Source organism: Ambystoma mexicanum, chromosome 3q, assembly GCF_040938575.1.
Source record: "Ambystoma mexicanum isolate Mex_15411 chromosome 3q, UKY_AmexF1_1, whole genome shotgun sequence".
NCBI classification, from domain to species: domain Eukaryota; kingdom Metazoa; phylum Chordata; class Amphibia; order Caudata; family Ambystomatidae; genus Ambystoma; species Ambystoma mexicanum.
The window spans coordinates 686,221,287-686,236,232 of record NC_090926.1 but is presented as its reverse complement, the minus strand read 5'-3'; the positions used below and the strand labels follow the sequence as shown (position 1 = coordinate 686,236,232).

Here is a 14,946-nt window from a genome sequence, read left to right as displayed (position 1 = left end):
AAAGTAATTACAAAGTCAAATTCGGCAAAGAAAAGTGCCCAGCGAAGCTGTCTGGAGGACTGAGCTTTGGCGGTTTTCAGGTATTGTAGGTTTCGATGATCGGTGATTACCGTGACAGTGTGTTTGGCTCCAAGGAGATAGTGCCGCCAGGCCTTGAAAGCGGACTTATTTGCTAAAAGCTCTTTATCTGTGATGGTCTAGTTAATTTCAGGCGCCGAGAACTTGCGAGACCAGAATGCCACAGGGTGCAATTGGTTAGTTTCCGGATCTCTCTGTGATAGAACCGCCCCCATTGCTAAGCTGGAGGCGTCGGTCTCAACGATGTAAGGGAGGTCTGGCTTGACTTGGCTTCTCGGGAGCAGTGCTCATGACAATAGAATGATCCTATCCTTTATCTGGAACAATAAATTCCCAGGATTAGCCCTACAGACGCTGATGACCCCCACATGCAAGGGCAGGCTAGACCTTGCGAATTTCCAGAGTTATTATCACGCAACCTAACTTCAGTCTTCAATAACCCTGTCTGCCGAAATCTCGGAAAAAAGGTGGATCCAAATGGACCGAGCAGTTGTAGGGACCTCGCTTGCTGAAACCCTCTGGCTACCTAAAGCAGAACAGCGACAAAATATGCACAAAATTATGATATCAACCGAGAACACATGGGATAAGGCAGTCCTATACCAAAGTATCACATCTTTCCCTTCCCCTTTTCCTCCGATATTCAGTAATCCGCAGTTCACACCAGGGCTCTAAAAAGACTCTTTCCGCACTCTGGAAATTGGCGGGCTGTGTAAAGCAGAGGGACATGTTCCAAGGGGACAGCATCAAGTAGTTTGATCAATGTAAAATCAATGGAATGCCCTCCCCACTGAACTAAGAAATTAACGGTCCTATACAGTCTTCCGCAAAATGCTGAAAACCAAATTGTTCAACTAATCATGTCACTTCTCTGAACCGGCAACACTGTCTCAGGTTTATGCTGTTCCTCTGTAAACAATGTGCATGCATTCTCCCAAAGTTGTCTATACTGTCGATCTTCTCATGCAAGTCTGTACTAAGCAATTATTCTGTAACAGCGCCATAATGCCCCAGGGCCCCTGTGCGCTATATACATTTAAATAAATAAAATAAAATTGAATTAGGCCTGAGGGAGGAACACAGATCGCAACATTTTCAAGTACGGAATTGGCTAATGCGCCCCCACCCCCTAATAAACAGGCAGCCGCGTGACGCCTCACACACTTTGTCACTGGGGTCTGTGACCAAATATTTTTCAAACATCTTATCTCCATGCTGTATAAACTACTAACAGACGACCTCCCACCCCCTCAAACTCCACACAGAGAAGGGCAAATGAGCAACTACGTTGGGCGACAGTCTCGGAAGACGAACAGGAGCAATTGTGTGCTGACATTCCAAAACTCACATGAGAAATACAAATTAGGGAATGCTGGTATAAACAAATAACTCATTGGCATACACCTAACCACCTACATCGGATCAAAACTAACATTCCCCAGAAATGCTGGAGGGATATTTGTGTTTTCCCTTGATCGTTTGCCCTTATACTAGAATGTAAATAAAAAGGTTTTAAAAAAAATAGCTTCTTGTTTCATGACCGTCCTTGAGCCCATTTCATTAAGTTAATTGTTGGTCTCATGTGTAACACTTTTCAGGACACACTGGAATGAGTGCCATCATCAATTCTGAATTGGACCATCTTCACTCATAGCACCAACTAGATGCCCCAAGACAGTGGAAAAGCAGATACAAAAGTCTACCTCTGACGTTTAATCATGAACTAGTGCAGAATACTCTGCACTGAATTTATGATCTTACATGTCCTGGATATGTGATGATACGCATGTTGCATTTGTGCCCCTAATTTTATTCTGTACATTCTGAGGTACCCTAAAGTGAGTGTGCTTTTCCCTTTGAAAAAAGTCTACACTAAAAGGGCAGCGTTCGCAAAACACAAATACACCATAGATCATTATAAAGTGACACTTACATAAGATCTCCTCATGGGTGAACCCCATTATATGCATGGCTTCCATAGTTTCCTGAAAGTTGTCCTTGTCCTGCTGCCCAGGAATGGGGAGATTGCCATTGGACACGAACTTGTAGTTGTTAAACCCTTCTAGCAGCAAATCCGCTGTGTAGACAAAAGGAAAATCACAGTAACATTAAACATCTGCTTGCCATCAGCAGAAACATCGGGCCTTTCAGGCCAACATATGTGCAAACACTGCACCCCCAGCTTGGATAATGTGCAACTTGCAGATCCTTGCATTGCTTTCATTCTCCCAGATGATCAAGACCCTAAAACCCATATTGCACTTTTCCAAAATGCGTTCTTTTTAAAAACTGTTCCAGCCCTTATTTGATTTAAGTTTAGCCTGCGGTGAACACTGGCATGCATCCTATGATCCATATCACTTGCATAAGCAAGAAGGTAAAGCCTGAATATTGCATTATGTTCAAGACGCCCCTTTCTGTGAAACATGAATTCCAAGATGTAAATTCCATCTTAATTCAGTACTTCACAAGCCGATAAGAGCAGTGGGTTTACTGCAATGGGATTGCGCGTTGGCAGGCTTTTTAGGGGACATATTCACATGAAGAATTACTTCCTGATGCAACATATATTACCCAGGTGTGTTATGCTTTACTGATAGGAAGAGATGTCCTGTATTCTAGATGCTTTTTGCCATCCGAGACACACATTCTGTTTCCAAAGTGAGCGATTGTTCTCTTCTTTTACAGTGTTGATACCTTTTATTGACTATCTGAACACAACATGCTGCTCTGGAATAATACATTAGCTTTTCAATTGTCAAACGCCTTCATCAGATGGTAAAAGGCAAAATTGAGTGGAAAAATGGTCATACGAGTTTTAAAAAGGATGGCTTGCGAGCAATGCAGTGCTGTTTCATCGTATACACAGTTTGCATAGAAAGCGGTTAGAAATACTAAACCGTTTACAGAGATGCTTCCATTTACATAATTGCAGCAGTCCAGCCTGTGTGTTCCTACACATCTCCAAAAAAAAAAAAAAATTGGTGAAGATATCTTGGAGTGCAACTTTTAAGGTCACCATGTGTTATAGCGTCTTCATTTTATTTCACTGTATATTTCTCTTCATAGTAAAGAAGGTTTACAAGGCAGATTAAGTACACACCATAGTGTATTTTCTGTACAGGTGAAATTGAATTGCTGAAAGCCTCTGCACTAAAAAAGACCACTTTCAAATCCGGACTGCTTGTTCTGAAGGCACATTAGTGCCCGAATACAGGCCTTGCAATACTACTTTACAAATACGACTTCACAATGAAATGTCTAATGATCAGTGAGTTATTTCAGGAATGGGAAAACTGTGGCTTATAGGTCCCAGTCTAGAGAGTAGAATTACTAGCCCCTACATGAAATTCAGGGGTACATTACCAGTGTTCCAATGGTATGTTGGCTTATTGGCTATGCTTCAAGGTTCACCATAATGAGACATGCAACTCAACACTATTGAAACCTCCGTTTAAGGGCAGGTGTCTTATAAAACGTCCCAGATTCTCCTGCGTTGTGCACTTGTGAGCCATTCCTTCAATAGCAATCTTCCAAGCCACATGCACTTGCAGAATCTAAGTATGGAAAAGATTCCATGGATAGAGAGTATGGCTGCCATCAACAACTTTGCTGACAATTTAAGAGGCAAGGAAGCTTGATCTTCTTTCTGAGAACAACCCACGTTTTATGTGATGTGAAGGAGATGAGCAAAGTGAGGACAGACCAAGCTAGCGGCCAATGCAGCGGTGGCAGGTCCACCAACCCACGTATAATGTCTGAGGTCTAACAAGAGGCGAAGGTGCCATGTGCCTGCTGGGCTATGCCTCAGAAATAGGACTAAAGTATTTTTCATGGGGCATGCTGGGACACCCAGATTGGGCTCCTGCAGGGTCTAGAGCATCAAGCGAGAACCTGGATGACTATTTGGCGAGGAACATGCTGGGACAACCAGATTAAGCTGCTGCACTATCTAGCGCTTTATCGAGCTTCATGTGAACTTGAGTGACTCATTGATGACCATACTAGGAGGTTAACTTTTTCCTAGATCTTACTGGCCCTGTACATGGGAAAAGAAAGAAGACCCCAGTGCGGACTTCTAAAGGTGGTTGCAAACATTTCTATTGGCAACAAAGTGCTTACTTCCATAATGGAAGGAACATAGAACAGAAATAAGGGTAACCTATGACTTTCTCCAGGGAAAGCTAAATCGGTGCTCCGGGAGGCTGAGTGGTGCCCAAGCAAGTGCCATAGCTGTAACAGGATCTAGTGCTATAAAGTACTGGGTTGGATTAAGACCCCCCCACTTCCAGGCTCGAAGGAAAGTTTGATAGGCTAAATGATAACGTGACCTAGAAAAACGTATGCGATAAAGCTCTCACGAGAAGAGCTACATCTCTGGGGGAAAGTAACCAGAATAAATCAAATCGTAGTTCAGGGGATGCCAACTGGAGTGAAGGAGGGCAAACACTGAACTGTTCATCTCAAAAAGATTACCATTGGTGCTGTTTGTAAAGTATGATGATTCCCTGCTCTGTGCGCACAGATTGTACATCTGGGAGGGGTTGGGGGAGGCAACCACAATCTTCAGAAGAACTCAGACAAAAATAAAAAAGGTGTCGCTTGACAAATACCACAGAGATAGTGCTCTACACCGATCTGATTATCACATATTTTTTTCCAGTATCCTGACGGGGCTGAGACAATCTGAAAACCTCTGCATTTGCTTGGGAGGGGCAGGAAGGACAACAAGGAGTGGCACTAGACACACGATATTAAGGTGCAGAGGAGTAGGTGGGTATAAGAAAGTAGTTGATAACAGTTATGATCTGTTCTGTACTTGTCCTTTTCGTTAGTGAAAATCGTAAACAAAATGTATATTACATCAAGTTAAGTCAACTGTGCCCATCAAGGAACTCTGCTAAATAAACAAGCATGTGACTATGCAGACTGAGCAAACACAAAACCATTTCAAATAATAAAAACAGAAAACTTACACTTCAGGTGTTCTCCTGATCCACACAGCAGCTGATAGAAGATATGGAAAGTGCGTTCGTCTTTGGCCTGGCGAATAGCACGAGACTTTTCCAGAAGATCTGAAGTTACAAGTCAAGGATCGCAAACGGTAAAAATCGAATTTATCATTTGAAGTGCGGTTGCAAGGCAGCAATGACAATTTGACAAAAAAAACCTTTCAAAATGGAAGACGCAAGTTTTAGAATTATTTTGGCAGGGCTTCTGCAACATGTGCCGCATGCAAACAGCGGCTAATTAAGACTTTACTTCATAGTACTGTTAGTACATGCATGCACTTAACTAGCTGTAGCTTGGCCACAGCACAATCACAAAATACTCGACTGTAATCAAAGAAGTTCGCCAAACATGTTGCAAGTGATACTGTGCCTTGGTATACTATATTCTGCAATGTTCTGCTATATCTTATGTCATGTCATTTCATATTAGCAATTGGAGGGCATGAAGGCAGGTCCTGTAATTTGTAGTCAACGGGCCAGGCTCCTCCATTCTGACTGCAGACCTTGCAGGCATCACATGCCAGTGCAGCCTCATATGCCCAAGATGCTATTACACGAATATTGCTGAAGAAGAAAAAACGACATTAAGTCTAAGGCTGATAAAAGAAAGCAAAAAAGCTATTTCTGGTACTAACCATATATTCTCTAGTGTTCAGCCAGTGCATAGAAAGGATAGTCAAAGGCCAAATGGATCGTAATCCCATACCAGTACTGCCATCTTATTGCTGCCACCCTGGGATAAGGCCAGTATAAGTGCTCAGATGTCCAGATACTGCTGTCATATTGCAAGTGAGGCCTCATATGCCCGCTTACGTCAGTTATAGCCTCATGCCAGGTACGGTCATCATGCGCAAGCTACAATCTGGCAGGACTAGCTGCTGCCATCACATGTCAATTTCAGCAGCCTATGGAGGCATTGCTCTACATGTGGGTTATATCCTACTATGCCAGGTATAGTGATCATATGCAACGTACAGACTGATATGCCCAGGTATTGCCATCAGATGGCAAGTGTAGACACACAAAATGTTGCCCTGCTATATCCCTCAAGCCAGTTATGCCTCAGTCCAGGTGTCACAATCATATGCCAAATAAAGGCTTATACACCCAATTGCTGCCATGAAATGGCAAATTCAGCATCATATTCCCAGGCCGTGCCAATTAAGCACATGACCGGTTTAGTAATCAAATTCTTCATGTAGCCTTGCACACTCCAGCGTTGCAACTATACATTAAATGAAGCCTCATGTGCCCCAGTTACATTCTGTTTTTGGCCAGCAGCGGCCGGCATTTTAGTTCTGGTCATATGCTTAGTGCAGCCATAGTAAGGGGCCGGCAGCTTTCTCCATTTGTCCGCATCCTTAAGTCTGCAGTCAGGCCCCACTTGCATGTGCGTGGGTCAGCACTGCCACACGCTCCCGTAGCTGAAGCAGCATAGTAGAAAAGCCACCTCACCTCGCCGGAGGCTGTGGAGCCCTCGTTAATGGGCCCATCTCCTCCTGGAGCAGCTGGCTTGCTCTTCTAGCTTCCATTGTAGCAGGGGGCGTAATGTGGAGACAGGCAAGGGAACGGAGGATGTCTGGTGCTTACTCTCCATTATCTCTTTGTGGCAGCAGATTAAACAGTCGTTGGCAACATATCCTGTATCTGGCACATACTAGTGGCATGGTGGGAGGAGGACGAGTCCTCACCAGACCCCTCCCAAACTCTTAGTAGCAACGAGGGTCTACTGGGGAGGAAGGGTGTGGTTGCATTCTGCCAAACGAAAACCTCTGAAATCTGGGGTGCAGAGGAAGCGTCACTTTGTCCATCTGGCAGTGCCTCTGCACCCTGCAGGCACTTGGCAGTGCCAGAGCCTGCTAGGGGATTTCGAAAGGTAGCATTTACTAATCCTGTGAATCCCAAAATGGAGGCCCAGAGCGCAGAACGGCAATTGTGTGCAAGAGAAAACAACAATCTGAAAATAATTAAGTCACATTGCACAAAAAAGGCTAAAAGTGCAACACCTAAAAATATGTGACAATACGCGTCACAAGTTGTGTGTAGTGCACAGGGAGTGCCATTGCTAGAACATAGGTATCTGCAAATGAACCTCCCCAGGCATATTTATGAAGTTTGATGGATCATTCCAATAGGGTGGGGGCCACCATGCAAGCTACTGAAGGTGCTACAGTTCCCATTACCTGCCATTAAAGCAGTCAGTCGTTGGGCTTAAAACGCGGTGCATTACACGAATATTGCTATGCTCTCCGTTTCAAGGACTATGTAACCACCCACACAAGCTGGAGGGAACTGCCAAAAAAAGTGCATCAATATCAACAAAGGTGTGCCTTGTGAATGGACACAACTTTCAATGCTAGGAGCGGGGCCCTGTATGTTAGCCCCTGTGTTTTAAAGTTGGGAGTAAATGGTTTTCTAAAGGGTAAAAAAGTAATCGACAATTCCAACGGCGATATTTTTAGGCAAGTAAAGAAACAATCTCTCTAAAGCAGATATGTGGTAATTTACTTCGTTGTCATTACATATGATTCTGTTTCGGATTTCCTTTATGGTGCGGTCACCCTCATATCCTCCCTCCCCCTTCACTACAACGCCTAACTCAACTCTTCCACAGCCCCCTTATAACGCCGGACTCTTAATTACATCTACACAATGACTTCCCCACAAAGTAATTTGAAGTAATTACAACGAAGTAATTTAAAACAACGGGATACCCTTTGTATCTAGTAATTCATAGTAGAAGTCGGGCCCCTTTCTGTGGCAGGGCTCTGCTGGTGGCAAAGATCTAACATTTGCGAAGCTGGGTGGATCAAAGCAGGAGCTCCCCTTTGTCTCGTTTCTACGTCTTGTTTGGAGTGTTTGCACGTTTGTGTGGGCAGAAGTGGCTGGTACACTGTTTAGCTATCGTGCTGTTTGGGAAACAGACAATTCAATTGGCTCCGATTCCTTCTGAAAGGAGTTCATTTTCTACCTCCAATCAGCACATCAAACAATACAATCCAAGATAGGTTTTAGTTATAAAACTGGCAATATAGTCAAGTCCAAAAGGCTAGGGATAGCCATTGTTCTTCTGTATTGCTTCTTGTTAGGAAGATCTTCCTCAAGCCCTTTAGTGGGGGTCTTGGTATCTCTTCCATATTTAGGTACCAGGGATTCCCTCACGTCTCACCAGGCTCTCTGAGTAGGAGGTTAAAGGGATGGTTAATAGGCACGGTACACACTTAACACAAATACCAAACAAGAGATTTCCCTAAATAAAGGATATTCCTTTTTTATAAGAATGTGTTGTGTGGGCAAAGGCAACGGATAAAACACTAAACTAAAAGATAAGTAATCTTTACAAAACAAATCAACAATGTAGCAGGTTGGTAGCATGTTTTCAAGAGCTCTCAAAGGTTCCGTAATGTGTCTTCCCAAGAAGAGATAATGAAGTTACTGGAGATACAATGTTGTAGGCAGCAAAGTGCTTTATAAAGAGGCCAAGGACAGCCAGTTTTTATGGATTTTGCAGGCCTTTGTGAAATAAGTGTCAAAAGGGCAGCTTCTGGAGGTCAGGTCACATAGGACACCTGCAGTGTACGATGATACCCCAAATGGAAATCCAGCTGGAGAAAGGACTTACCATCAGTGCTGGAGAATAGGGAGAGCAATGGTTTTGTGATTTCCAGGACCAGTCACTGTGAATGTTTGGCAACTTACACTGTTGAAGCAACACCACACTGGTGCAGGAGCGACTCCAAGACCCTTGGGCCGGGAAGATTATGAAAGATTCAGCGCTGCGCAAATCGGGGGTCTGAGCCTGGGGGAATCAGAAAGGTGAAGAAACTGCGGTCAGTGGTAGTCATTGATGCAGGGTTGCTTCGTTGCCCTTCCTTGAGAAGAACACAGGGAAGCAAGATTGAACGAGATTCACCCAAGACACCGAACAGGTGATAACTGTGGAAGAAGGACCAGGAGGCAAAGTCTAATGTGGGTTTGAATAACAAAGGAGTGTCCAATACATGGCAGACGGAAACCAAGCACTTCCCAGGTGTCATTGGGTGAAAAGCATCAGGTCAAGGTGGTGCAGAGAGCATTCAGCGCTCCAGCTGCGAAGTGGCTCCAACTTCGGGATTTGGTGGTGCAAAGAGACAGGTGCTTCGCTTTAGGGAAATGTGATCTAAGCGCTGCAGAGGTGATCCAGTTGTTCCCACTGGATTAGTGAGGGGGAGGGTGGAGCGTCAAATCGACAAGGTGCTGGTGCAGTGCTTTGTTCCTTTGTGGCAGCAGGCCTGAGAAGGTATTGATTTATCACTGCACCCAAACGCACACCATGCAATATTCGAACAGAAATGGTAGGCCAATGTCTGACCATACCAACACACACCCAGGTACTCAGCAACAGTTCAACCATGAACACAAAGGAAGAGAATCCTACACTATCCCAGAGAGGCATCTGCCAGTCAGAACTGGCATCAGGCCTGAATGCCGGCACTCTCTAACCAAATATGGTCACTTCCTCCGACACATGTAAAGAGGGTCAAGGGACAGTCGTGTCACCCACTCAAGTCTGAGAGGCTACCAGACTACCTCCATTTTGTGAATGGAGGAGTGGGTAAAAATAGACCCTAGCCAGGTAAAATGGTTTCAACGAGGTGGAAGCCATCTTGCACAAAGACGGCTGCCGTCAACCTTAACACAAGACTAATAGAGAGGGTCCTCTCTCTGGGACATGATGGGTACCCCTTCCTTAAGAGTCATAAGAACACTTAAGGCAATGCACAAAAACACAGCCAATCTGTAGGTTTTGAATTAAGCCTGGCTACAAGGAAAATGTGAGTCACCAAAGAATCCAGCATAAAGAGGAGGGAATCCTCAAAGTTAGACAAAATAACCCCAACAATTGATTCCTACTCCAACACTTCTAATGCCCCCTTGACACGCAGTTTGTCCATCATTTGCTTCTCTTAATATGTTTGTGGACCAGGAAGAATATAAAGATTCACTGTAAAACCATCAAAGGAATGCATTTGGCCTTTCTAACCCCTTGTCCTAACAGGAGGACAACTACCACACGGTTTAAAACTTTCCTGGGAGTTGCAATGGCCACCAAAAAAGTAGTGTTCAAGATAGTAATATTGAAAGAACATAGAGCAAAAGTCTAGGATCTTTCTCAACACTCCCACATTTAATTTCCAGGCAGGTTTTTGAATTGACATCGAAGGTATGAGGACTTTTAAAACCTGTCATGACCCTTATAACATCGGGTTAAAGAGTGTTCTACAAACCATCCCTTAATAAAATAATGCACAAGTGAACTCCGACTTAGTTTTCTCAAAGAACTGGTGACCATTGTACTTAAAAGCTAAGAAGATGGAGCGAGACAGAGGACACCAATCATATTTAAAATCATATGTTTATCTAGAGAAAGGCTTTCGGTGTTGAGCTAAAACTCATTGTCAATAACCTGAGACATTGATGTTCAAACTGACATCCATGCCGACTTGCTCATCATGTATGAATGACACTGGAGGACTCCTATAATAGTGATTGGGAAACACTTGTGTATTGTCTAGCTTTGATAATCTGTCTGGCTCAAAAAAGGGTTATCCAAGCGACTCATGTGCAATGCTGTTTTTTAGTCAATTTGACTCTCCTATTCAGCTCCCACACGTATGTCTTTGTAGTCTTATTTTCTTTGGATAGGTAGGAAAATTACAAGGTTAGAGTAGAACTCAGGATTTAGTTATGTTTAGGCATCCTGGCAAGCACCCTTTTACTTGTTTCTGTTATGGCGCATGGCTTGGGTTTACAGGTTGAAGGAAAGAAGAGTCTTTAGAGTTTGAAAACAAAAGTCCTAGAAATCATGCCTCCGTGTCCGGATTCTGAAATTAAATTTAAAATAATAAAAATATGAAAATAAAAAGAAATAAAAAAGGAGCTTCATGAGCGTTCTCTCCAGCAGGTCAAACAACGGATATGAACAACGGTTAATTACATGCCACTTCTGAATTTCCCCTTAGGATAAGTCTCCTGTGAAGAATTCTCCACCATAGCGAGGTTAGTTTATCGCAACTTATGTAATGCCCTTAAGGACACATATAGGTGCTTATATGCCATTTATTAGCCAGAAAGAACCCTTTCCATAAAGCGTTTCTCCTAAAGAGCTGTGGCTCTTCTACATAGAACTGTCCAGGAAAAGTATAGTTGGTCTATCAAGGGTTGATCATGTGCAGCCACTCGAGCCACCGGGTAGGAAGAAAGATCCCCTTGCAGATTCCCTTTAAAATCACCTACTCAACGGGTGGTGGTGTTAACTAAGTGATGCATGGTTACCCAGAACTTGGCATAAAGAAGAACAAAGGTGTGGCTTCGGAGGAACCTCCCTTTGCAGACAGGTTGACAAGATAGACATGGTATAGTGTATCGACAGCACATACCCAAGGTATGTCTTGAAGTGGGTAGATTTGCCATTGTGTTCCGGTTGGATGTCTCTTGGTCAGACCTAATGTGAGGAGGTATGAGAGGAACACTAGCTAGGAATGGGTAAAAGTTTTTGAAGTGAACAAGTAGTACAGTACAGGAACTGGAAGGTGTCACTCTGGGGACCAGGTGGGCATCAGGAATTGTGGCCCTAAGAGTTAGACAAGTGGTTTTGAGGATATAACATCCCAGAGCCAATACAGGTCTATACAACAGAGCATTATGTGCAATAAAGTTAAGGTAGTTGAGGGAATTATTTTTTAATTTATTTTGAAGAAACCCACTCACTTTAACAGTCTGAATGCCCCTTGTATCCACCCATCCGAGACCGACGCAATTGTAGGTGTGCCCAGTACCAGGTCTTTGTTAGTACTCCTGGAGGACTATATTGAATTGTAGCCCATGCAATAGAATGTTATGAGCTATGCCTTTTGCTGGATCTGAATATGAAGCAGAATAACACCTCTACTGACAAAATAACCAACCCCAGTTTGACTAGCACCACTGCTCCACCGGCAACCAAAATTGTCACGGCACCCCCTGCACATAAGTCCAACACGGATACTAAACTCAAAGGTGCAGTCATTAATGCTCACTCTGTCCCCGCTCATGCACTAGACATACTCATATCCCGTTAAAACCTTGACTTTCTCGCAATCACTGAAACATGGCTGCACGCGGCCTCAGGCCCTGCCCTGACCTTGGCCATTCCCAACAACTAGTCCATCATCAGGTGTGACGGGGACACTAATCAAACCAGGGGGTGGGGGGGTCTTAGCCTTTATATTTAAGAGTTTGCTAAATCTCAGAGCTGTCAACAGCCTGCAGTTGCCATCAGCGGTACTCCTCTATGTCAAAATACCAATCTCACCTAATCAGACCACGTCAGTGCATCTCATATACAGGCCACCGGTACCCACTTCCTCTTTCGTGGAGGACATCTCGTCTATACTAGCCACAAGCACCAAGCCGAACTCTCAAGTCATTTTAATGGGCGACGTTAACTTATGATACTTAGACACCAATGATGCTAAAGCCATTGACTTGGCCAGTGCTTTGACCGACTTCGGCCTTACCCAACATATTAGAGAACCCACCCACATCAAGGGGCACACCCTTGACTGGGTCTCCGAGATGAACTGTGTGCTCAACATAACCACTATCCCTCCTTGTGCCTGGTATGCCCACCACATAATACTGTTTACCATTAACTCCAGTCCACCTATTGACAAACCAGACCTGGCCCGCCTACCTATACTCGCAACAAGAAGGATATCTCGGCTGAGAAATTACTCCCACTTATCCTCCCCTTATTGAACGCGGCTACATCTACGTGCTCGGACCCTACTGTCCTAGTAGATACCTACAACTGTGTTATGTTTAAAGCTTTAAACACCATTGCCCCTCTTAAATTGCGCAAACAAAAACCTCGTAACCACCTCAGTTCTTGGTACACCCCTCACCTTCGTGAATTGCGCAAAGATAAAAGAAAAGCGGAGGCCCACTGGAAAAGCTCACCTTCGCTATCCAATAAAAACATCTTCAGCACAGCTTCCCTTACCTACAAAGAAGCTATCCCAACAGCCAAAAAAGTGTATAACAGGATCATACAAGCACAATCAAACACCAAGGAACTCTTTAAGATCCTCAAGGAACTTGATGCCCCTCTTGTCACGTGCACCCATGACGCTGAGAGGTGCACCAACATCCAAAAGGCTCTATTAGACAAAATTGTCTTGCTGCAATACAAAATTAATTCTAAAAAAAGCCACCTTGCAGACTCAACTGGTTACCCCTCCTCCTACAAACCCCCCCACCCAAGCACCCCGTCAAACCTTTCAGTTTCACCCCCCTTTCCATTAAGGAAGTTGAAAATATCATTCGAAGCTCAAGCCTTCCAATTGCCAAGGTGATGTTTGCCCTGCTCCGGTTATAAAGGAAGCGGCACATGACCTTGCTCCTTTCATTACCTCCTTCATCAATGCCTCCTTCAAATCGGGATAGGTACCGGATAACCTCAAAGATGCATGGGTCATACCTCTTATCAAAAAACCTAACCTAGATCATAGCAACCCGGCTAACTACAGTCCCATCGCCACGGTGCCTTACTTACTTAAAATTCTGGACCGAGCAGCCTATCTCCAAATCCAGGACTACCTTGACACCAACAACTTATTGGGGCTCAGACAATCCGGTTTCCGTCCAAGACACGGCACAGAGACTGCCCTGATTGATCTGAAAACCCAAATTGAGGACCTGAAAGACAAAGGCAAACAAGCACTCTTGCTCCTCCTAGGATCTCTCAGCTGCCTTTGATTTGGTTGATCATCAAATCCTCTGTCATCCTCTCAAGATTGCTGCTCACTTCTCGGACGCAGCGATATCCTGGATTAGCTCCTTCCAGGCAAACAGATCCATGAGGGTCTTCTCCCCTTTAGCAGCAGCTAACCCAGCACATGTCCCATGTGGAGTCCCGCAAGGCTCTTGTGCATCTCCCACGCTTTATAACGTGTTTCCTAAACCGCTCTTTGATATATTGGACTATCTGGGTGTCTCATACACTAATTACGTGGATGACACCCAGATACTCATCCATATCACTGGCGATTATGTAACCGATGTCAAAGCACTAAATGCAGTCCATACTGTCATCCAGGCATGGATGGCTCATCACGGGCTATGCCTAAATGATGAAAAACATGAGTTACTCATCCTAGGCTCGCAGTCCAAACTTGCTAAACTAGACCCAAATACAAATCTTTCATTATCGACGGCAACATTACCAAAGTCACCAATGTCACCATAACACTTGGGATTTACCTAGACTCCACTCTCTCTCTCAACCGACAAACTAACTCAGTAACCTCAGCGTCTGCATATACATGTAAACTGATCACAGCGTGCCGTCCTTTCTTGACATCGGGCAACTGTTTAATCCTTGCTAGAACCCTCATGTCCAAAATCGATTATTGCAACGCCATATATGTAGGGACGAGTCAAAGAAATATCGATAAACTCCAAGTCACGCAGAACAATGCCATAAGGGCAGCTCTCAATTTTCCTAGGCGCTCCCACATATCTTCCACCAGACGCAACTTGCATTGGCTTCCCATTACGCACCGCATTTCCCTCAAAGCACTCACCCTAACACAGAAAGCACATAACGCAGCACCGGCCTACTTGTTCTCGCGCTTTACACAACACACTGCAACCAGACCACTGCGCTCGGCCCAGGTTCACACCCTAACCATTCCCAGTTTCAAGATGCAGACAGCCAAAGGCTCAAGCTTTCCAGTCCTTGCAGCCAAGCTGTGGAACTCCCTACCGAATGCTCTCAGAAATGTTCCTGCCTTCCAATCCTTCAAAAATAAAACCAAAATGAAGCTTTATGAAC

At 44.3% G+C, this 14,946-nt stretch overlaps 1 protein-coding gene across 2 annotated transcripts in view; it reads right to left on the bottom strand.

Moving 5' to 3' along the window:
* The window catches only part of MYH10 (myosin heavy chain 10), a 1,173,511-nt gene that overhangs the window by 742,956 nt on the left and 415,609 nt on the right, over window positions 1–14,946 (bottom strand). For both annotated transcript variants that reach the window (XM_069654592.1, XM_069654593.1), the window contains exons 10-11: window positions 5,055–5,153; window positions 2,012–2,155 (exon numbers count right to left, since the gene is read on the bottom strand). In XM_069654592.1, coding sequence (XP_069510693.1) covers window positions 2,012–2,155; window positions 5,055–5,153 — 243 coding nt within the window. The remainder of the gene's footprint in view (window positions 1–2,011; window positions 2,156–5,054; window positions 5,154–14,946) is intronic.